The 23992-nt window shown below is 53.0% G+C and overlaps 1 protein-coding gene across 1 annotated transcript in view; it reads right to left on the bottom strand.

Annotated features, from left to right (window-relative positions):
• Positions 1 to 23992, bottom strand: part of Cmip (c-Maf inducing protein) — a 205635-nt gene that overhangs the window by 3264 nt on the left and 178379 nt on the right. The window contains exons 10-20 of the mRNA XM_032887960.1: positions 20561 to 20914; positions 13350 to 13415; positions 11606 to 11632; positions 11261 to 11309; positions 9291 to 9398; positions 6070 to 6186; positions 5159 to 5299; positions 4555 to 4602; positions 3308 to 3454; positions 2646 to 2751; positions 1301 to 1371 (exon numbers count right to left, since the gene is read on the bottom strand). Of these exons, the coding sequence (XP_032743851.1) occupies positions 1301 to 1371; positions 2646 to 2751; positions 3308 to 3454; positions 4555 to 4602; positions 5159 to 5299; positions 6070 to 6186; positions 9291 to 9398; positions 11261 to 11309; positions 11606 to 11632; positions 13350 to 13415; positions 20561 to 20914 (1234 nt within the window). The remainder of the gene's footprint in view (positions 1 to 1300; positions 1372 to 2645; positions 2752 to 3307; positions 3455 to 4554; positions 4603 to 5158; positions 5300 to 6069; positions 6187 to 9290; positions 9399 to 11260; positions 11310 to 11605; positions 11633 to 13349; positions 13416 to 20560; positions 20915 to 23992) is intronic.

Raw genomic sequence — 23992 nt, 5'->3', positions numbered from 1 at the left:
CTCTCTCTCTCTCTCTCTCTCTCTCTCTCTAAACAGAAAGCAAGAGTGAGTTTTCCTCATAAGCAGTCTCTCCTATTTGATTTCGGGGACTCTGTGGCTCCTGGGGACTTGCACGCAGGACACCCTGATGGCTATGCTCAGGTGCTGCACAGAGTGTCTGTGAAACACACGGATATATAGGTGTGTGTGTCCTGGGGCCACACTCCTTCCAGGCCTGACCCAGTGCTGTGAGCACTGGTCTGTCTGCAGAGGCACCTTCAATGTGCCTAGCTCTACAGGTGTGGGCCCCTACCCTCCCACTGTTGCCCTCTAAGTTCTGTGCCTTCTGGGATTCAGTGGCCTCTCTGGTCACAAATCATGGCGACCGGTGTTTGGTACAGAAAGACTGGGCTGGACTAGAGAGCGAACCATGCGGGTTTATCAGAGCACAGGGCAGGTGTCCTCAGAGACATCGGAAGTGGCATAAGTCTGACCACTGGGCTCAACAGGTGCTATGTCCATGCCTGGACCAGAGAGCAAGCTACGGGAAGACCAAAGACAGCAGTCGGTAGTAACTGCAAGGCCACTAGGAGATCCTGGTGAAGAAGGACCCCGACCAAGGCGTTATGGGGACCCTCTGACAGTGGCTTCTGGGATGCTAGGTTGTCTCTGGGACCCAAGACGGGAATTGCCGAAGGCCCTGCTTCCACCTCCCCAAGAAGCACGTGTGTTCTGATGGCTGACACTTGCCAGATGCCACACCTAAGTTCTCCTCTCCCTGCCCGGTTGCCAGGACAGGACCCGGGGGCGAGGGGCGCTGCCCCAGCCAAGTGAACACACGGCCTGCTTCTACCCTGGCTCCTGCTCCCACAGGTCATCTTCCAGACAACAGCTGAGGTCTTACAACTAGGACTTGGAACCCCTCCAAGAGTCCCCAGGGCTGTTCTGGCACTGGATAAAATCTAGTCTTTCTGTGCAGCCCCCTGTCCTCACTTTCCAGGTAGGCTTGCTAAGGCCAGGGTCTTCCTGTCTTCTCTGCTTCAGAACCTTTGCATATAAAGGTTCTGGACCTCCCATGCTTCTTAATCCTTCGGATCCAACATGAGGTGGCCTCTGTTTGGAAGGATGGTCCTCGGTTTCTCCATGCCATATAGACATGACAGTCTCACTTCTAGATTGTCAACCCCAGGCTGATTATGCCACTCCCCCCCTCCCCTTCCCTATCTCTGTCTGCTTCTGGTATGCCAGCCTTTGTGCTGGAGAAGCCTCTCTACGGGTGGCGGGCAGGGACGAAGGAAGGAACCAGCAGGGAGGGGCTTACCTTCAGATCCTCATAGGTGTCAGCCGAGAGCTTGGTGCTGTTCATATTTAAACTGCAAAGACTCTTCATGGCTAGGTAAGCACAGACAGACAGACAGACAGTGAGCCCACATCTAAGATAGGGCAGGACAGGAACCCCTAAGCCAACTCTCAGTGTGGATGTGTGAAGGAGCTGTGATGGGTGTGGGTTCAGCTATCATGACCAACACGTAGCCCACTTCACGCTCTGGGGTCTTTTCTTGGTCCCTGACCTCTGACCTTCTCTCCCTTTTCGGGTCTGGTCCTGCCCCCCTGGGCATCTCGAATGTTCCCTGGCACTGCTGCCTCACAGCTCTGACTTTTGGTCTCAAGAGCAAGCATCAAGTTGGGGCTCACTATGGAGCCACAGAGGTGTTTGCTGCAGACACATCCGAATGCTTCTGCTGAGACGCTGAGGGGGCCAGACAGACACATGGGGATTCCGAAGTGTTGATTAGAAGCCCCCCTACCCTCTGCCCCGTATCGCTCGCTTCTCCTATCTCAGAGCTCCCACCTCCTGGAACCAGTCCACAATCTTGCAACGTCACAGCACAGCCATCTCTGAGGCCTACTGTCCCACTGGATGCTATCTCCCAAAAGTCTGTTAGGTCATTTCCCAGCTGTGCCAGAGGCCTCGTGTCTAAGCTATCGGGTTAGAAAACAGGGAGATGGGCTGGAGAGATGGCTCAGCGGTTAAGAGCACTGTCTGCTCTTCCAGAGGTCCTGAGTTCAATCCCCAGCAACCACATGGTGGCTCACAACCATCTGTAATGGGATCTGATACCGTCTTCTGGTGTGTCTGAATTTACAGTGTACTCATATACATAAAATAAATAAATATATCTTAAAAAAAAAAAGAAAGAAAAAGAAAACAGGGAGATTGGAACATGGAGATTCCCTGGTTCGATGCCCTTTGATCAGCTCTGTGAAACCAGCATCCCGCTCCCTCTCTTAGGCCCCTGTTACTAAATGCTTCTCAAGACAGATCCAGGAGCGCCTGGGGACCCAGTAGCACAGAGGTGTTCTTGCATAGCTAGCAAGGCTGAAGTTGTTGGGGGGTAGGAGTGTGTGTGTTTTGTTCCCTAGAGAACTTTCCTTGCAAGTGGTTTTGTGGTAGCTGGATGGAAGGCACTGGCTAATCTCACAAACATCCCCCTTTCCTCTAGACTTCTAGCTCCCTGAGGGCGAGGACACCCCTCTGCTTGCTCTCGGTGCCTGGCCTGTGCCAGCATGCAACAGGTCTCGACAGAAGAGTTATTAGTGAACTGCTCCCTTTCCAGGGTGCGCAGCTTGGGGTCAGCCCACCTGCTGCAGACCCCGGTACTCACAGCTGAGGGCCAGCAAGCCCGCGTCGGTGACTGGGGTCTCACACAGGTTCAGCACCTGGAGCATAGTGAGGTGTTCCGACAGGAGCCGCAGGCCGGCGTCTCCAAACTGTGGGGTACATGGGTTCTTAGCTTCTCTGGGTCTAGAGGAGGGGACCTAAGGCTGGGGGCAGGAGTGGGCAGTGGTGGGATCTGGCTAGCCATGGGCTTCTTTTCAGAGTTTCAGATCTAGTTTCTGACAGAGACCTAGGGACCTAGGCCAGGAGAGGGTTTCTGTGAGTATATGGCCTAAGGCTCCTATGCCTGAAGGCAGTGCTTGAAGGGTCTTTCTCAGAGATAGAGAAACCTGCATCTATCCAAGAGCTAGGCCAACGTACGAAGCTGGGATTGGGACCTGGCAGGCTCTAAGAGACTATTGGTACGTGTATTCCTCTCAATGGCAGGCTGGAGAGGCATAAGGTGAGCTGAGGTGAACCCTCAGCCCTGTGTCTCCCAACTCAGGAGTCTGTGCAGGAACTGCCCTGGGCTTCAGTGTTCCCAACTAGGAAATGGGCACAAGCCACCGACCTCCCTCTCGTCTGGGACAATGGGTTAAGGTTCTGTGTGTAGAGCAAGTGGCCGGGCCCCTGGACCCTGGGTAGAAGAGGGCAGGGTGGGGCGGGCACCTGCGTGGACCACAGGTTGAGCTGCTTGAGAGAAGGCAGTTTGATGAGGTGCTCGGCGCAGGCACTGGTGACGTTGGTGAAGGCCAAGCTGAGGTTCTCCAGGTTTCCAAAGGAGCCGGAGCTCAGTAAGCGGGCCAGGTCCGCGTCCTGCAGTGGGTGGGTGGGTGGGATGACGCTCAGGGCAGGCCGGGGAGGGCCTCATCCCTCTGCCTTATCTGCAGTCAACAATGTCTCTGACTGCCCCGAGGGCTTCGTGTCCCCAGAAGCTGTAGGGGGTGATGGCTCGGCCTGGGATGTGACTCACAGCTTTGAGTCACGGGCGGGTTGTAACCAAGGCTGACACCCTCCCAAGCAGAGCTCGCACATGCACATGCGTGTCGTGTGTGTGTGTGTGTGTGTGTGTGTGTGTGTGTGTGTGTGTGTGTGTGTGTGTGTCCCACTTGCCAGCAGTTTTCCATGTGAATGGCCGGCCACCATCCTCAGCTCTAAGCTGGCAGAGAGCCTCACATGCCGAACGCCCTGGGCTGTGAGGGTCTTGTCTTTGACTTTTAGCCATTCCCTCAATTACAGCCAATTTCCCAGAATTCTTTGCAGCTAACTATGGCCAGCCTGACCAAACTTAGGAAGACTCTCCAAGGAAGAGAAGGGCAGGCTGCTCCCTGCCACTTCCTCCTTCCTGCTGTCTGGGATGGACACGCATTGGCTGGAGCCTAAGCAGGCTTCGTTGGTCCATGAGGGGGTAGCTGTGCCTCAAGGACAGGGGGGTAGCAGGAAATCAGATCCCCAAAGACTTCAGAAAAATGGGAAAATGGTGGGCACACCAGACCGTACAGGGTTGTGAAGCATCAAACAGACTGAACAGTCCAGCGCCCGTTGGCTACTGTTACCATGGTTACCAGCAACCCCTAGGCAACCTTGCTGAGGAAACCAGCCGTCTTTTGTTGTTCTCAGGCATTGGAGATGGAGTTTCACACGTTTAGCTAAATGGGTGCTCTACCAGCCGGCTGCAGCCCCAGCCTCTGTATCAACAGAAAGCTTTAGCGTGTAGCATCTTGAGTCTGGTTTTCGTTCCTGCCCCTTCAGTCCGTTTACCTCCTACAAAAGCTGGCTGGTCTCCCTGTCCCATGGTAGGCATTTGTGTTCCCCCTGTCTGTCATTCCTCATCCCAGCGGCTGGACAGTCCACCTTCCTGCTCCGTGCATCTCGCCCTACCTCACCCCACCCCACACAGACTAAAGTCTACTCACCGTGGACTTGGAGGGCAGTGTTAGCCTGGTGGGTCCGCCTTTCCTTTGCTGCAAAAAAGAAATGAGACCAGTTGAGACACATGTCCACTCTGTCACCAGCCTCATGAAGCCACAGCTACTTCCTTGGGCAGAAGATGCCATGGCGGCCGCAGCACAGGCAGCTGATGGCCTATCTGACACCGAGCTCCACCGGCAGACGTGGAAGTGTAGACGCTCTGGTGGGAGGCGATGTCACCCATGCAGTTCTTGGGGGTAAGTGGCACCTACTTTGGTGAGGCTGGTTACACCTGGGCTGTGCACACCTTTAGCTCAGAGCCATAGTGGGGGTTCTAGGGTAAAGGACTGCACTCATGGGCCCAAGTATGCATGCATACACAGAGGCAGCCTCTCAGCTAGACTAGGTACGACAATGACGTACACGGGCCCCTGCACCAAAGTGGAGGTGGGCTGTGTGACTTCAGCTTACTCGCTTTACTTCTCTGTGTCCATCTAGAGTCATGTGAGAAGTACAGGGACCACTCCCCAACTCTCTGGGTGTGGAGCGGCAGTCCCAAGGAAGGGGCTGTCTCACGCTCTGAGCCATGGCGGGCCGTTGAGAACTTACCAGCTCCTTCAACTCCCGCTGCCGGTCGCATAGCTGTTCATACATGCGCTTGCCCACGTCTGTGCTCTCCAGCGTGGAGATGATCTGTAGCTGGGTGTCGTTGTTGTCAATGATGTTGTACTCCAGCATCAAACACAGTATCTGCCGGGAGTCATGGAGGGTGTGTCAGGAAACGGCCACAGGACCTTGGCATATGCTGTTTCCAAAGTCTGCCGTTTTCTGCTTTGGTCCCATGCTAATATCTCAATCCTACCTCCAGGAAAACTTAGGGGTTTTTCCAATGGGCCTGTTACTTCTTGTAAGGTGGAGCCCTGTTCACACCCCCTTGACTTGTGGGCAGCTTGGTGACTGCTCTGCAGAGGGTAGAGTGTGGCAAGGTGTTGCTCCCCCATTCTGACAGCTCTTATAAAACCCTACTGCTCATGGGACTGCAGCTCATGGGAGTGTGTGGTGTTGGGGGGCTTTGTGGAGTAGTGGGAAGAGAGGACAGAGGAGGAAGAGTTAGAAGTGGCATGAGGCGCCTGGGCTCATGCTCTTGAAAACTTGGGCAGTGACTCCCAAACCACACAAGCCGAGAGAGGCTGGGGCAGCCTCAGCCCTTGTGAAGGACCCCATGTGCTCCAACCCCCATGATAACTCTAGGAGGCCCCAAGCAAAAACAGCCGAGGAGAGCCTGGCTACCCCTTGACCTGTTCTGGGCTCCATGTGCAGACGGTTGCTCTAAAGTACTAGTCAGAACAGAAACTTCTAGATGGCTATGATCAACATGGGAGATCCCAACCAGAACGAACCAGCAGCAGCCCGAGAAGGGCAGCTACACACTCAAAAGGCTACAACCACACCTGCCTTGCCCCCACTGCCTGCTCCTCACTCAGATGCTATGCAACGGTACCTGGGGACCAGGGCCTTACCTCTGCCATGGTCTGGTTCCCTCTCAGTGCCAGGAGCATGCAGGGGCCCAGCTTGTTTTCAGCCAGTGAGAGCAGAAACTTTTTGGTCTTGTAACAGGAGCCCATGAGGATATGCACCTGGGAGGCAAGAAGACTCGGGTGAGGCATCCAGACAGACAGCCATGACACCGCTACAGTGCTATGACATTCAGCACTGGCGCCCCCCTGCACCCCGATGGGCAGGAAGAGGTGGAAACCAGGAAAACAGGGACCCTCCCTGCTTATGCCAACTGCCTCGTCTCCAGTGGCGAGCAGACCGTCCCCTGTGGAAAGTGACGGAGGATGTCATGTTGAGTGACACAGGGCATACACGAGACTACACTGGGATGGCACAGGCACCCGGGCAGGCGAGACAGTGGCCGCTGGAGTTGTCCCGGGGAACGGAGGATTAGCATTAAAGGGTTCAAAGGTAAAGCTGGTGAGGATAGAGTGTTCCAGAGATGGGTGGTGCTGACGGAGGCAGAGCTGTGTACCAGAATGCTAGGATGCTCGGAGACAAGGGGTTAGCACTCGTAGTCTCTCTATTCTACTACAGTGAATAAAAGGAGTCCCCTTTTCCCAGCTCCCTTCAGGGGCTACTTTATTAGGTCCTGCAAATTCCTAGCATCGAGGGTACTGAGTGGAAATTTCTAGGCAGGCCTTGCTAGGTGGGGGATAACAGGCCTGACTCAGATGGCGATTAGGTTGTTCTGCGCTCTGCTTTCTCTGTGATACCAAACCAAAAACTGTTTTGCAAGATCACCCACCCAGCAAACCCTCCTCCCTCCTCAGATCTCAGACGTGCTGGGACTCTGTGTGTGTGTGTGTGTGTGTGTGTTGTATTTAGAGGTGACGGCACGAGAGCATCCTACAACTTCATGTAAAAGCAAAGGCTGACAGGAAGAGACAGCCTAATCCAAGGACCACTTCTTGCCATGTGTCTCCATGGAAACAACACACTTGCATCCCCATCGACTCTGCCTGCTTCCTTCCCTGTCTATCTATTCTTCTGCCCCATCATTAACAACTCAGGCGTACAAACGAAATCACCCTGGCGGGAGCTCACTCCCTGAATTCTCTCTCACACCGAGTCTCCGCATGAAGGGGTTGGGGGAGGAAAACCCCGCACATTGCCATGGTGAATCTGTGACGTCAGAGGAAGCCAGAGAGGCGAGGGGTAAGCAAGACGTAGCACAAGCAGGCAGTTGAGCGTGTTTCTAGGGACACAGGACACTCAGAAAGCAGGTCTAGGGCAGCAGGCGAGGGGTTTGGAGCAGATGCGTAAGGAAAAGTAGCTAAAAATAAGGCCCTTGAGGTGGCGTCTGAGAAAACAAGTCTATCATCGACGCACAGATCTCTCTGCCAAATTCACGGTGGTAGCCATTTACTCTGCAAACCAGGAGAGAGAAAGAGAGCCTGAGCCAAGCTGGGGTCCAGGAGTCCCTGGGTAGCTCAGTGAGTATCTCATGCCTGTCTCTATACACAGTTGCTACTGTGCCCTGGTGAAGAAGCCTCTCTTTGTCTTGTTTTACCAAAGAGGAATCTGGAGTCTAGGCAGGCAAATTAGCACGCAAGGCCAACTCCTGGAAGACTGGGCAGTGACTTGTGGGCCAGGTCTCGAGGATGCCTGCATTTTCTCCACATCACATGACCCCAGAAGAATGTGTGATCTGTGAATGGGGTTGGGTGTGTCAGGAAACAGAGTGTCCCAGGTCCCTGGTTACTTGGGTAGACCTTCTGTTCTGGGAAAAGAGGATTCTGTGTCTCTTTTCTATAGAAGAAGCCACTACCTCTAGGCAGTAATCTGGTCTACAAAGGGCTTGTAAAGAAGTCTTGTCAAGGCCTGGAGAGATGGCTCAGCGGTTAAGAGCACCGACTGCTCTACCCGAGGTCCTGAGTTCAAATCCCAGCAACCACATGGTGGCTCACAACCATCTGTAATGAGATCTGGTGCCCTCTTCTGGCCCGCAGATATACATGCAGGAAGAATGCTGTATACATAATAAATACATCTTTTAATAAAAAGAAGTCTTGTCAAGCAAGCCACTAGACTTCCCTGGGCCTCTCTTAGGTCCAGGTGAGACTCTGTGGCAGGGCTGCTACATGGATTCCTTGAAAGAGCTGAGCGCAAGACTTAGTGGACACAAAGCTCTCCAGCAATGGTTCCCACCCTGTGGGTTACAACCCCTTCACAGGGGTCACGTCATATATCCTGCACGCCAGACATTTACACTACAATTCATAACAGCAGCAAAACTAGTTACAAAGTAGCAATGAAATAAATTTATGGTTTGGGGGGGTGGTCATCACAACATGAGGAACTGTATTAAAGGGTCACAGCATTAGGAAGGTTGAGAACCACTGCTCTGTGGTAAGAAAGTACCAGAAGCCACTGTGGATGTTTTAGTGACCTCAATACTTTGATCTGAGGTGGGGATGAGCACCCTGTGTCTGGCTCCCAAGCCTCTCTTTGTGAGCCAAGCAGGTACCTTGTGCTATGATGCACCTGTCCCTTGTATTGAATGTCACCATGGCAACCACATCTGATAATGATTTGTACACACACATGTACACTGTCAGAGACAAGGCTGGGACCATACAGGGCAGAGCACCCCCCAAACAGGCCCTGTCTCTATATTTGCTTTCTATGTTTCCTCCTGGGTAGGTCACCTCCTCTCTCTGCACTTCCTAGAGCAGGGGCAGGCTCTTGGCCCAGGTAAGCAGGAATCAGTGACACTCTCTGTAGTGGTTTGGGTACGTTTGGATGGGGGTGTGGCACCATTCGGAGGTGTGTTCTTGGGGTAGGTGTGTCACTGCGGGCGGGGGCTTTAGGACCCTCATCCTAGCTGCCTGGAAGCCAGTCTTCTGCTAGCAGCCTTCAGACGAAGATGTAGAACTCTCAGCTCCTCCTGCACCATGCCTGCCTGGATGCTGCCATGCTCCCACCTTGATGATAATGGACTGAACTTCTGAACCTGTAAGCCAGCCCCAATTAAATGTTGTACTTGTAAGAGTTGCTTTGGTCATGGTGTCTGTTCACAGCAGTAAAACCCTAACTAAGACCCTCTTCCTCTGGTCACCTCCCTCCTCATGGCTGACACTGGGCTGGCCAGAAGACAGGCCACAGCAGGCCGGCTGTTGTGCAACTCAGGATGGAAACAGCCCAACGCCCACCAGTGGCTTCCTGTGGGGACCCCACGTACCATGCTGGCAAACAGTTCCCCGTCATCATCACAGGCCACCCCTCCGGGACTGTAGAGCTGGAACCAGCCATCCTTGCCTGCCCGCACGCTCAGCAGACACGAGTGGACCTGTAGGCGGAGGGACGGACACACCGTCAGTTCCAAACAGTCTCAGGTACCAAGGTAGTGTGAATGGTATGCAAGCCAGGCAGTCAGGAAACGCGTGAACTTCCTTTCCCTTCACAAGCATCGGTCTCTACACTGCGAAGTCCAGCCATGTGCACTTTAGGACAGTCCTGAGGTAGGCTGGGAAGCACTCTGAGGGTAACAGAGTGACCTTGCCGGGCAGAGTGCCCCCAAGCCTTCTGTCCCTCCTTCTCAGAGCTGTGGGTAGGGACAAGTGCATGGGTTCATACATGTGTGTGCATGTTTGGGAGAGATTCCACACCCAGTCACACCCACTATGATCCCACACAGGTACCCACACATATACATATACCCACGGTGATCCCAAACATGCACACATAGACACACCCACCCACACCTAACCACTGTGATCCCACACATGCAGACACAGCCACACCCACCATGATCCCACACATGCACACTCATACACACCCACACCTACTCACCATGATCCCACACATGCATACACATACACACCCGCACCTACCCACTGTGACCCCACACATGCACACATATACACACAACTTCAGGCTTAAAGAAAACTGAGATAGACGCCCCCTCCTCCAACTTCTCCACCCCCACAGCATCTGAAGATGGCTTGGAAAACCTGAGATGGAGCTAGAACTTTCTAGAATGAGGTTTCCCACTGCACTGCAGACAACATAAGAAGCAGGAAGGATGCTTACAACACATGGTCTTGGTTCAACCAGATCCAGGGACCTTGAGTCATGAGGGTTAGTGGGGCCTGTCTTATAGGCAGGTCTGAAGGTCTGGAGATGGTTTCCCTACAGCATCTAGACTCGGGACCTGAGAGACTGGGCTTCAGGTCATGAATGTATGCTTCTGGGCAGGGCCAGTGTGCCCTTACCACATCTGGTTATGTGGTGGTGGTGGGGGATATCAGCGATTCTTTTTTAGTTTTTTGAGACAGAGTTTCTCTGTTTCTTCTGGCTGTCCTGGAATTAGGCTCTGTAAACCAGGCTGTCCTTGAACTCAGAGGCCTGCTCTGCCTCCCAAGTGCTGGGACTAAAAGGTGTGCACTACCACTGTCTGGCTTGGGGGGTGATTCTGAAATCACGAAGGGACAAGAATGGCTTCCTCTGGGCTGGAGAGGTGGCTCAGCGGTTAAGAGCACTGACTGCTCTTCCAGAGGTCCTGAGTTCAATTCCCAGCAACCACATGGTGGCTCACAACCACCTGTAATGGGATCCTATGCCCTCTTCTGGTGTGTCTGGAGACAGCTACAATGTACTCATATACATAAAATAAGTAACATTTCAAAAAAATAAGAAAAAAGAGAATGACTTCCTCTTGGGGTTGTAAGGGTTAACAGGGAGCATGCATGTGCCTGACAAGGGGCAAGAGCTTACTCTGCCCTTGGTTTTCTGAAGCGCAGAGCTTTTGTGAGAGCTCAGAGTTTAGCAATGATTCCTTCCTCCGCATGTCCCCACACTAGCAGCACAAACACAGGACCACAAGGTTGACTGGAAGCTGGTGGGGCATTCCATGGAGGAGTCACTGAATCTCTGTGGCATGGGGACACTGCCTGCCAAATGACAGTCCAAGACCACATCTGGGAGGCTCCACACCAGGCAAAGAGGCCACGTCTGCACACAGGGCCTGCATAGTCTGTGCTAAGGGTCTGGTGACACAGTGGCCTCTGCAAGGAGACCTAAGAGGGCCCAAACCTTCCTCTCCTACTGTAGATAAAAAGGCTCACTGGGCTGAGGCACGGCTCAGTGTTTGCTTAGGTCCCATCCCCAGTAAACAACTGGGGAGAAAAAGTAAAAAAGAGAAAAGCTTACTTCCTGTCTTGGATCTTCTGCAAACCTCTGAATCACGTACTTCAGCTCCCTGGAAGGAAGAATAGGGTGGGTCATTTACGGGCCTGAGTGGATAGGGTGGGGTTGGAGATGGATGGGAGAGAGGCCAGGAGCAGGTGGGGGTAGACAAGACAAGCACATGGGAGACTTCCTAGCGGGTTTGGATGTGTGTCACGGGGGACAGCTCAGAAGATGCCTCCGCAGCCTCCAAAAAATGCACGGGGACCAGAGAATGGGGCAGAAGGGGGCTGGGGTGTGGTGGTGATTGGGTGCAGGGGCCACTCACGGCGGGAGAAGGTGGGGTGGGTGCTTCTGGTGAATACTCACTTTGTGAACTTCTCGTGCGCGAGAGCTCTGCACCAAAAACAAAAACAGACAGGCAGTTAGAGGCCTTTGATACCCAATGATCAGGTCTCCTCCGGGGACGTCTAAACTTTAGCTCTGATTCAAAGAAAGCGGAGAAAATTGACAAAGAAACAAGGGGGGTATCCAATGTGTCCCTCCTTTGACAAGCTGAGGATCACAGTGACTCGAACAGGCTGAGCTACCTCTCGGTGTCCCCAAAGTCAACACCAGGCCCACACCTGTCAACGGCAGAAGTGCATGAACACGTTCAGGCACACATGGGCTCCAGGGACCCAGGTGTGTTTGTTAATTGTTCCACAATTAAGGCGAGGCTGCAGTAATTACCAGCGTACATTGCCAGGCAATCAGGGACCATTGTTCCAAGTGAATTGCATCATGGGCCACTGTCAAGCGGGTCCCAGGGCCTGCGGGGACAGCTGCTGTGGCCAGTGATGCCACAGACAGAGAAGGCTCTGAGGAGTCAGATTTCTCCGGTCTCCATTCTTGGGAGCCCTGAGGGAACTAGCCGGCCAGCAAATGGGGCAATTACTGGGTGTAATGTCCCCCTCAGAGGAGCCACATTCATAAACACAGGCTCACTAATGGGCTCTGCAGAGAGCCCCGAGTGCCTCCCAAGGCCCAGTAGCTTCTAATCTGTCAAAACAGACCTGCAGGCATGTGAGGCCCGTGGCTGAGCCGAAGCTCTCTGTAGGTCGGGACCCACCGCACAGCGCAGCGATGCTTCCCAGGATGAATTCCATGTCAGTATGAGGGTGGGCGAAAAGAGACACGGAGTGTCCGTTTCTGGTCACATTCAGAGTGCTGTTAGCTAATGGCCTTTAAGGCTCAGTAAGCATAGCCAGCCTTCCGGGGCACAGCCCTGAAACGGCTCCATATGCGTTTTTTCTTTTTAATTGTTGGTGCTTCTTGGTGCTTGGAGATCGACTCCAGGGTGTGCACATGCTAGGTACACGCTCTGTCACCAGAGTACCTCACCAGCGTTTCCGGCCTCTTTCCTGCCTGCCTGCCTGCCTCCCTGCCTCCCTTCTGCAGGTACAGCTTTGTTACGTAGCTCAGGGTAGTCCAAAACCGGAATTATAAGCTGTGGTTCTAAACCTGTGTGTGTAAACCCCCGCCCCCGGGGTGGGGATCGAAAGACCCTTTCGTAGGGGTCTGCATATCAGATATCTACATTACGCTTCATAGCAATAGCAAAATTACAATTATGAAGTAGCAACAAAAATAACTTTATGGTTGGGGGGTGGTCACATCACCGCAACGTGAAGAACTGTATTAAAGGGTCGCAACATTAGGAAGGTGGAGAACTACTGAATTTTATAGGTATGCACCACCCTGCCTAGCACAGTGGTTATGCTAACTCAGTTTTTACTGTTCTCCAGGGAATGGGGAGTATTGCTGTCCCCACGTACTGTGTAATAAAAACTGTTAATAAACTGACTATAGGATAGGCATGGTAGAGACAGCTCCGGCCTCCTCTGAGTTTAATGAGCCCCTATGTTGCTGCCACAAGGCCTGAAGCTGTTCCTATCACATTCTTGGTTTCTCAGAGAGGCCCTGAGCTAGGCCACATCTGTATCTTGGCTGTGGGTCCCACCACCCTCCTCACCCCTACTTCTCTACCACCGTGGCACTGTGAGCCCCTTAAAATGACATCATCCCCTCCTGTGGTTCTCCTCCCATTTGGGCAGGCCCTGGTGGGACTTACTCTTTGGGGAATGGAATGGGTTGAAGCAAGCTGGCCAGAGACGGTCTCCAGTCATCATAGTCGGACCTGGAATGAGAGAGGACACCGGTGAGGGGTAGTCAGCAGGGAGAGGTTTCCCCCTTGCTATCCCAGGTGAGCCATAAGCTACAAGTGTCTGGGGTTAGCACCCAATATGGATTCCACTTTGCCTACTTCAGAGACAGTAGCCATAGCATAGCATGAATCAACAAAGAACATTCCAGACTTCCAGACAACAACGGAGTGGGGGGCAAACTATCCAGCTCCCCAGGACTGTATATCTTCCTTGCTTAGAACAGAGACTTTCTGTCTCCATTCATTACTCTTTGAGACTTCTCAGAGGGTGAGGGGCTACTCTGGGTCTCCAATCCCTAAATCCAGGTTGATGTTGGAGCCCCTTATGACCTCAGAGTGGGACACATCTGCAGAGAGAGCCTTTAAGGAGGGGTAACACAGGGCCACTAGGTTGGGTCCTGAACCAATTCAAATGACGTGAGGAATCTGCACAGAAAAGGAAGGCCCTGTTCTGTGGTATAAAGGACACTGTGGTCCCAGTCACACGGCCTGTGTTGGCGTCACAGCAGTACAAAGCACACCTGTCCCCTCGTCTGTGACTGACCAGACTCAAGGGAAAACCTACGGAATGACTCAAGAAAACAAACAACAACCATAATAACAAAAACAAAAACAAAAAACCAACCAAGAGCAACAAACCACAATTTGGACCGTTGTCCTCAGGCAACAGAATGTTTTTCTTTTTAGACAGGGTCACTAGGCTGGTGAGCTGGCTCTTAATGGGTAAAGGCGCATGTCCCCAAACCTGACAACCCGAGTTTGAGCCCCAGAATGTATATGGTAGATGGGAACTGAGCCCTGTAACCTGTCCCCTGCCTCCACATGTATTCTACGACATTTGAATGCTTATTTTACACACACACACACACACACACACACACACACACACACACACAATCAGGCAGGGCCTCATGTAGCCTAGTCTGGTCACACACACACACACACATACAATATCAGGGAGGGCCTCATGTAGCCTAGTCTGGCACACACACACACACACACACACACACACACACACACACACACACACAATCAGGCAGGGTCTCATGTAGCCTAGTCTGGCTACACACACACACACACACACACACACACACACACACACACACACACACCATCAGGCAGGGCCTCATGTAGCCTAGTCTGGACACACACACACACACACACACACACACACACACACACACACCATCAGGCAGGGCCTCATGTAGCCTAGTCTGGTCACACACACACACACACACACACACACACACACACACACACACACACACACACACACACAGGGAGGGCCTCATGTAGCCTAGTCTGGTCTCACACACACACACACACACACACACACACACACACAATCAGGCAGGGTCTCATGTAGCCTAGTCTGGCTACACACACACACACACACACACACACACACACACACACACACACACACACCATCTGGCAGGGCCTCATGTAGCCTAGTCTGGACACACACACACACACACACACACACACACACACACTATCAGGCAGGGCCTCATGTAGCCCTAGTCTGGTCACACACACACACACACACACACACACACACACACACACACACACACACACACACATCAGGCAGGGCCTCATGTAGACTAGTCTGGCCATTTGATACATAGCTGAGGTTGCTTCCTTGCCCTGAGTGAGTGTTGGGATTACAGGCCTGAGCCACCGTGCCGTGTCCATGTGGAGGGTGATGTAATCCAAGGGTTTCAACACGCTAGGCAAACATCCTCCCAACACACACACACACTCCTTTTCTTGCTATTAGACCCCCGCCTCTCTCCTTCCCCTGGACCCAGCTGGCTCCCGATACTGAAGAGGCTGTGACGTATTTCCTCAGCATCTCCTGCACACCTGCACTGTGCCGAGAGCTTTAGAGCTCCACTTGTTTGCTCCTTGCAAACACATAACGAAGTAAACGGGATCTGCGCCATTTAAACATTAGAGGAAACTCAAGGCTCAGAGAGGTTAAGCAGCCTGCTAGAGCTAACACAGCCGTGACCGAGACACGGTCTTCAGGCTTCCGACTCCAGACCCTTGGTTCTTCCCTGAGCTAACTGACCACTGTCAAGACCTTACCAAAATCAGACATTTGTGTGGGAAGAAGGAGCTTGTACCTCGGGCGGAGACATAGAGGAGGGCCAGACCTGCTGTGCCTCATGGAACCTTCCCTCCTGAGAGGTGCACCCTGGTGGCAGAGTGAAGCTATTGCTCAGAGAATAAAGGACCAGGAAGTGATGCAGGACAGTGCTGCAGGCTCTGCTGCCCCACTGTGCAAATGTAGCTGTGCACAAACACGCTTCAGACTCTGGGAAGAGGCTGCTCTGAGGCTGGCTGAGGGGGACTGCAGAGCAGAGACATCGCAGGAGAGATTTCAACAAGGTCTCAGTCTGATGAAAGTGTGGAAACCGAGGCTCGGAGATGCTTTGTGACTTTCTACAAATCCCCGCTGGTAGTTGAGGTGTGACTGAGGGACTCCTAAGGCCAGGACCTACATTCCCAACCCCCAGCACCTACACTGGATTTGCACCCAAGTCCCCAACACCGTGGGTTTGAGGGGCTTTGGTGAAGAGTGAACCTCATAACCACAATGCTCCTGGATTCAGCTGCTGGGGGAACGGCTGGCCCTGAGTTCTAAGCTGTATCATCAGTCTACGCTTACATTCGGAATTCAAGGCTTCCTGCCACGATCTGCACTAACGAGGGTCCCACATTATTTTTCCTTCTTGTTCTTCCAGTTTCGTTCAATCTGTTTGGTTTCAATTTTGAGATAAGGCTCTCGTGTAGCCCAGGCTAGCCCCAAAGTTGCTACGTAGCTGAGGAGGACCTTGAACTCCTGGCCTTCCTGCCTCTGCTTGTCAAGTGTTGAGATTACAGGTATGCTCCACCACGCTCAGTGTATGCAGTGATGAGAGTGGACACCGGGACTCTGTGAACGCTAGGTAAGCTCGCTACCGAGTCACACCAGCCCAACCCTTCCAATCTTAACACTGCCGAGCTCCCGCGTGCCTGTATGTCCGACCTGTCCACCTGGGCTTCCCACAGAAATAAAACCTACTGTTTTTCAACCCTCCAAACAAATGCTTCCTTCTAACAGAGTGTGGCTTAGATAACCCTTGGCTTTGGACTATTCCCGACATACCGCCCTCCAAATGAACCCACGATAAAGACTTCAGGACCCAGATCACACACCCTGGAAAGGTTCTGAGGAAAAGGCTCAGGGGCTGGACAACATCATGAAAAAGAATTGCCAGAAGAGTCTGGTAGTGCTAGATAAGCTTGGGCAGTGTTGTGGCCGACATCTAGGCACGCACTGTGCCCTGTCTTGTTCACGTCATCTCCGGAACACCCACACGAAGAGGGAGGGACGGGATGTCTGGGTTCAGGTAGCAGGAGGTGAGGGTGGGCATGACAGGGCGCAAGCCCATTACACTGTGCCAACTAAGGGTCTCCGAGTTTGTAGGCTGCAGGAATACATGTGCCTGCTTCCCTTGGTTCCTTCCTGGGGGGCAGGGGTGGGGTCCTCCATTTTTTTTTTTTTTTGCAGCTAGTTTGCCTTCCCATGACGAGGTCACCTCCACCCTTAACTGACTCATGGTATCCAGCCCATCGAAACGTGACTTCCTATGTAGCATTCAGTGCACGCCACGTGCAGACTTCCAAGGCCCTCCTGGTCAGTGGGTGTCACTGTCGCCAACTTACAAAACAGAAATGCTTGACATGTCAGCATCTCAGCCTGGATCTCAGGTCCGAGCCGAGCCTTGAACCCCGCTAGACAGCCTAGTACTTCACAGGAAGGTTGCCAAGCTCATACCGTGGAAGAAGGCTATACTCGGGCCTTTTTTCTAATATTAAAAAATAGCTTAACAAAATAAAATTTGGAAGCTTGGGGAGATGGTTTAGTGGCTAAGGTGCTTTCGAATCAGCATGAGGTCCTGAGGTTGAGAACCGGAACCCATGGAAAAAGTGTGTGTCTGGAACCTTAGTGCTGTGGTGGGTAGGAACACTGAGGCTTGCTCCAGATTTAGTGGGACCCTGTCTCAGGGAATAAGTGGGGAGGGGCAGGGCAGGATGCTCTCGCCTTTACGTGTGCTCATGACACATGCATACCACACACATATACCACATGCACATGAAACAGTACAGTCTGTTCTGTGTAGAGAGGCTATTAGAGAACTCAAAAGAGATTGAGACACATTCAGAAGGCGGTTGAGGGGGATGGACGTGCAGCTGCTGGGGACCTCAGAAGCAGGGACATCGCCCCTCCCTCCTTCACCTCAGCAGTTCTTTCTTCCTGGATGGATGGAAGTGTACCCCACTGTCATGGTTTCCTGTACTACACCCTGCCACACCTTGCTCTTGTTGTCTCTGTTTTGGGTAGCCAGTACACCTCATATTCTGAGAGACAGGGTGAGGAAAAACAGCAGTGACCTTTGGCTTCAAGCACAGACCCTGGCTGAAATGTGTAACAAATGCTCAAAGAATATGTGGATGGGGCTGGAGAGATGGCTCAGTGGTTAAGAGCGCTGGCTGCTCTTCCAGAGGATCCAGATTCAATTCCAGCACCCACATGGCAGCTCACTACAGTCTGTAACTCCAGTTCCAGGGGATCCAACACCCTCATACAGACATTCATGCAGGCAAAACACCAATGCACACAAAATAAAAATTTAATAATTAAAAAGGAGAATATGTGTATGGATGAATATGTGGATGGATAGATGGACAGATGGGTGGATGGATAGATGGATGGATGTATAGACAGACAGATGGATGTATAGACAGACAGTTGAAGGATGGATGGAGGGATTGACGGATGGATGGATGGCTAGATGATGGGTAGATGGATAGATGATGGATGGGTGGAGAATGGATAGATGGATGGATGGATAGATGGATGGATGAATGGATGGATGGGAGACTGGGTGGGTAGGTGGATGGATGGATAGATAGGTGGATGGGTGGATAGATGAATGGATGATGGCTAGTCGGATGGATGGATGGTGGATGGACGAGGACCCTGAAAAAACTCTCCCCACTGCAGATCCCAAGCTGGTCTTGGCCAACTCGACCTATTCCAGGCTAGCCCAAAGTAGATCAACCCTGATGTGTCTTTGGAATACATCCCTTCTTGAGGGTCTCCAGGCTTGTGTTGACTTTTCAGAGGTGTCGAATTCCAGTGATGTAAAAGTTGGCCTCAGAGAGCTTGTAACAGACAACAACAGTGCACCGGCCGTACAAACATTCTCCCTTCTCCCTGCAGCCAGTGACATGCCCAGAGTTCTGAGGATGGCTCTCCACCCTCACAACGTCCTGTGAAGTGGTGTCTCAACTCCACAGCATACCACCTTCTCTTCTTTTTCCTTTTATTGTCTTTTTTGAGACGAGGGTTGTTTATGGCCCTGGCTGTCCTGAAACTCACTATGTAGACCAGGCTGGCCTTGAACTCACAGACCAGTCCAGCCTGCCCCTGCCTCCCGAGTACTGGGGCTAAATAAATGCTTGCACTGCCACGAGTACTGGGGCTAAATAAATGCTTGCACTGCTACACCTGGCTCCATCTTCTCTTTCTTAGCTCTCATCTAGACTGTACTTCAGTATAGTCCACTCTCGCCAAGAACCACAGTACAATGGGGAAAACCATCCCCTTACTGAAATCTCACAGCAGCCCTCCATAGGGTGCAAGACAAGGTAGCTGAGGCCTAGAGGAGACACTGTGCGTGTGGAATGCCACAGTTTTCTTCTCCTAAGACGTTAGCAATGTACCTTATCCTGACTCTATCTTAAGGTAGGAAACACTACCCTATGACTGGTGGCTCCTACGCATTGTGTGTCCATCTGCACGTGGTCGTGTCTGCTCTGGGCTGGAGCTACAGGGCTGACCTCAGAGAGGCCACGTGACCAATTCATGTCACAGGTTAGTTAGTGGCACCCGAGGGACATGCACCTAGATCTATCACTCTAAGCACATTGGAACCCTCTGGACTGCAGGTGATTGTTGAGATCTACCAAGTCTGGGGGCCTAGAGATCAGAGGCCTAATAACCAGTTTGGTGGGACCCTTCCTGGCTCATCAGACTGTTCTTAACCTGGACATGACCCCTGACCCTGGGAGCTACAGCAAGCAGGAGGTCTGGCTGAACAGGAAAGAATAGCTCACTCATGAATGGTTGTAAGGGAGTTAACTTCTGTCAGCAGTGTGATGTCTCTCAGGCCTGCAAAGAACCCAGATGGCAAGGGGCCTGGGGCCATGGGAAACAGACCAAGGCAGGCAGCTCTGGCCTGAAGGGTGCTACCAGGAAATGTAGCTCCCGGGAGTCCATAGCCAAGAGCCCGGAGAGGCTCGGAGTGCCGTGGTTTTCGCCAGCGAAGAAACGAGATTCCTCCCTGCCTCGTGGAAGCCCAGATCTGAGCTCAGTTCTCAGATGCTCGGAATGAATTCTGGGATTTTCTTCCTTTGGCTGTAGGGTCCACAGATTGAGTTATGCCCTCCCTTGGCCTCAACTGAGGGGCATAGAGTCTGGCACTGGCTTTAGCAGGCCTCCTAGGCTTTTCAAGGGCAACAGGAAGTACAGACAGATGATTGCCACCTTCATAAGACACTCGACTACAGGAGGAAGTATGTCCCAGTAAGTGCCCCCTGGGGGACATACACCAGTTCCATGTGTAACCATGTATAACATGTTATACACATTCAACTTTAGACGCCACGGTGCTTACCTGAGAACATGGAAGACCCCATGGTTTACGGGTCAGGTGGCTGGAAACCCCTCCACCTTCTGAACCCTAACCAGGTTGCCGTGTGCCCATGACCAAGGACCAAGGCTGGTGACATGGCAGGGTGCTGGAGAACCCTGACCCCTGACTTGCTTTTTTGTTAGTTTTTGAGTCAGGGTCTCATTCAGTAGCTCACGCTGACCTTGTACCCAGTCTGCCCTTGAACTTGCAGCCATCCTCCTGCCGTAGTACTGGGACACATTTGTCTCTGCACAGTTTGCATACCTAACTCGAGCATGTGTGCACGCAGCCCTATAGGGCTCAGGATGGCAGCGGGGCCAGCCTCCCAAACCCTGCCCTCCCCACAGTGGGTTCCAGGGTACTCACAGCAGCTTGAGGATCTCCACATGGCAGCCGAGTGTGCGGCCGGCCTGGGGGCCCAGCTCGATGCTCATGGTACCACACGCCGGGCTGACCATGAGACAGTCAATAAGGTTGGGCTCGCTGTCATTGCCCGTGCTGGCTGTCAGCGCCGGCTTGGCAGTGCTGGTGCGCTCCACCTCCACGTGGACCTCGCTGGAGGCCACGACCACCGACTTGAGCCGTGGCTCAGACAACGTGGCTTCCTGAGACACCAGGTCCGGGCTGGGGTGCAGCAGGCGCAGAGGTAAGGTGGGCTTCCGGTCGCACGGCTGCTGGCAGCCGTTCCGGATCTCTTTCAGGCTGGGGGAGTTGTCGCGGCTGGACGGGGAGAAGAGAAACAGCAAGTGAGTGAAGGGTCCGCCCTGAAAGCCAGAAAGGGAAGCGCTGAGCAGAGATGAATAAATGTCTCTACACCTGGAATGCTGAGGCAGGAGGATGCTTGCCAAGTGTCAGGCTAGTCTGGACTACCTGATAGGTCTCTGTCTCAGAAAAGGAAACTGAAAACACGTAACAACAACAACAACAACAAGAAACAGACAACAAACCAGAAGGCCATTGGTGTGACACAAGCCCCTACCTCCTCAGTACTCACACCAGCTCTGCCGGTTTCCCTAAAACCTCTGTAACAGGGCCACAATAGAGTGGAGCTGTAGGGAAGTCCAATTAGAAACAAAGAAGTAAAGGCTTGGCTTAGGGGACACAGCTCAGCATGAAGAGCACTGGATCTGGAGTCCAGACCCCACTGCCCATCTCCATAACCTACCATAGCCCAGCACAGTAGGCACTCAGTAAATACCTGCTCAAGGAGTAAACACTGGCACACCCGTAGCAAGGCCATCCCTCTCTGGGACAGCCACCTAGTGCCTGGCACAGCCATCCCAACACCGACCCGGCCGGGATCCTTCCTGATACACCTCTAACAACTGAGGGGTCCATGCCTGCTCCCACTTGTTTCCTGAGGTGAAGCCGCCCCTCCCACCTTGATGCCATCACGTCCTTCAGATGACATTCCTCATGTGCCCTAGCCAGGTGAGAGAACATAACATCCACCCTCCTCCTGGGAGCCCGCAGCCCACTCCTATAGCGCCCAAGACCCACATTCTGGCAAGCCTGGAATCTCCGGGGGTCTTTCTGGGATTTGCCTGGAGGGTATGATGTTTGTGCTTGGTGTCACCAGGTGTCACAAGGTGGTGACTGAGGAAACAGCTGCTTAGAAAATGTGAGGCCAAACACTGGTGTTTAGAGCTTTTTCACAGCAGGACTTGTCGGAGTCTTGACCTGATAAAGCCCCTTCCAAAGTTACCCCTAACTCCCGGAACGGCATCCCCAGGCACCGTAGCAGGAGCTATACGTTCCGGGGCTGATGTCCGTGCCTCCGGGTAAGACTCCGTTGGTCAAGTGATCTCCTGGATGTCACAGCTCGTGAACCTAAGCGGCTGGATCCCAAGCTAAGTCTCTGCTCTTGAGGCTAAGTAGTACCAACCAGGCTGTCTTTTAAGGTCCCAAGACTCTGTAGGTTTCTCCTCTAGGAAGTCCCCTTTGGTTTCCTCTTCCTGCCAGGGACACGTTCCGGCCTGAACTCCAAAACCATAGCTTTTGTACCCCGGTGGACACTAGGCCATTCCCTTGAATTAGGGAACTTTTGAAACACTGCCCCCCAACCCCTCCTCCCCACCCAAACTCAAGGAGCTCATGGGCTCTAGGGCAGGCTGATATAAGCGATGGTCAGGGCTTCCACAAGACTAAGCACAGCACCAGGGGTGACCAGAAGCAGCTGCTTCCTGGGTTGGCAAGATGGCTCAACAGGTAGGAAGATTTACCCCCTAAGCCAGACAACCTGAGTTCGATCCTTAGGCCCTACAGGGTAAAGGTTAGATTGACTCTTTTAAGTTGCTCTCCGACCACGCGAGCCTCTCCACAGTAAATAAAGCAAGTAGAAAAACAAATGTAAAGTGATTTAAAAAAAAGAAGAGGAGGAGGAGGAGGAGGAAGAAGAGGAGGAAGAGGAGGAAGAGGAGGAGGGGGAGGAAGAGGAAGAGGAGGAAGAAGAGGGGAGGAGGAGGGGAGAGGAAGTGGAGGGGGAGGAGGAGGAGGAGGAAGAGGAGGAGGGGAGGGAAGGGGGAGGAGGGGGAGGAGGAGGAGGAAGGGGAGGGAGGGGAGGAGGAGGGGAGGAGGAGGAGGAGGAGGAGGAGGAGGAGGAGGAGGGAGAAGAAGAAGAAGAAGAAGAAGAAGAAGAAGAAGAAGAAGAAGAAGAAGAAGAAGAAGAAGAAGAAGAAAAGAGCTGATTTGCACGTGTCCTTTTCACACCTGCCACATGTGCCAGGTCTCCACAGAGAAGCAAGCACGTGCACTGTGTATTGGTGTGCACGGCTGGGCCTAGCACTGTAGTCTAAGTAGCAGCTCCAGGACTACGTGCAAGACTTGCAAAGAGGCTCAGGGAAGGCCTGAATCCATTTTGCACCCGCCGTGAGCCAGGGCTGAGCACAGCCCACTGAGGGCGCTCAATAAACACATTTTGGCTTTGCTGGGGGAAGGCAATCACTTGGTTCTATAAACCTATGAACTCCATAGTGGGCGGAAGCCGCATGTGGTCTGAGAGGCGGGGCCTGTGGATCTCCATGGGCTCAGATTTTATTCGGGGGCCCTGTGCTCAGCTCTCCAGCTCCCTGTTTGCCTCGGCTAGGGTCGAGGAGTGGATTTTCAAGGCCTCTTGGCCCTGCTCGGTGATTTTCCAGACAGCCACGTTAACCTGGGTCAGGCTGTCTGTTCTTTCAAGTGTGGGAACATCGTGTGCTCACCGGGAGTGGTGCGGAGGCCTGGAGGACACTGGGGAGGGACTGACCAATGGGCCGAAAGGAAACAACAACTTGGCAGGCCTGGAGGAAGAGGGAGCCATGTCATCAGCTGGGACCCCCAACTCGAGGGCTTCCAGGGGCTCAGCTGTGCACTGCTGAGAGCCAAGGCCAGACTGCGTGGGAGGAAGGACGATCTATCTTATCCTCCTCGTGCCTTCATCTTGACGGTCCCTCGTGACGGAAGCCCTGAAGCCCATCTCTCTCACCCTGCAGCAGTAGCAGGGTGGTGGCTGGAAGGGCAATCCCATGACCACCCTCCCCTTCTTAAACTGTCTGATGGCTCGCCCATGTTCTCAGAACACATGAGCCAGGCCAGCCTCCTCTAAGGCCTCCTCTTTCTCGGTATCTGAGTCCCACACTTACATGCTGAACCTAAGCTTACTTCTTACTCATAGTGTGTGTGTGTATGTGTGTGTGTTGCAGTGTGGGCGTGTCTGTCTGTTTGCATGCATGTGGGCACATGCACGCAGTGGCCAGAGGTTGATGGCGGATGTCTTACTTGATTGCTCTCCACCTTATCTATGGCAGCAGAGTCTTGCAG

The sequence above is a fragment of the Rattus rattus genome, chromosome 17 (assembly GCF_011064425.1).
Source record: "Rattus rattus isolate New Zealand chromosome 17, Rrattus_CSIRO_v1, whole genome shotgun sequence".
Classification (NCBI taxonomy): domain Eukaryota; kingdom Metazoa; phylum Chordata; class Mammalia; order Rodentia; family Muridae; genus Rattus; species Rattus rattus.
This window is presented reverse-complemented; position numbering and strand designations above follow the sequence as displayed.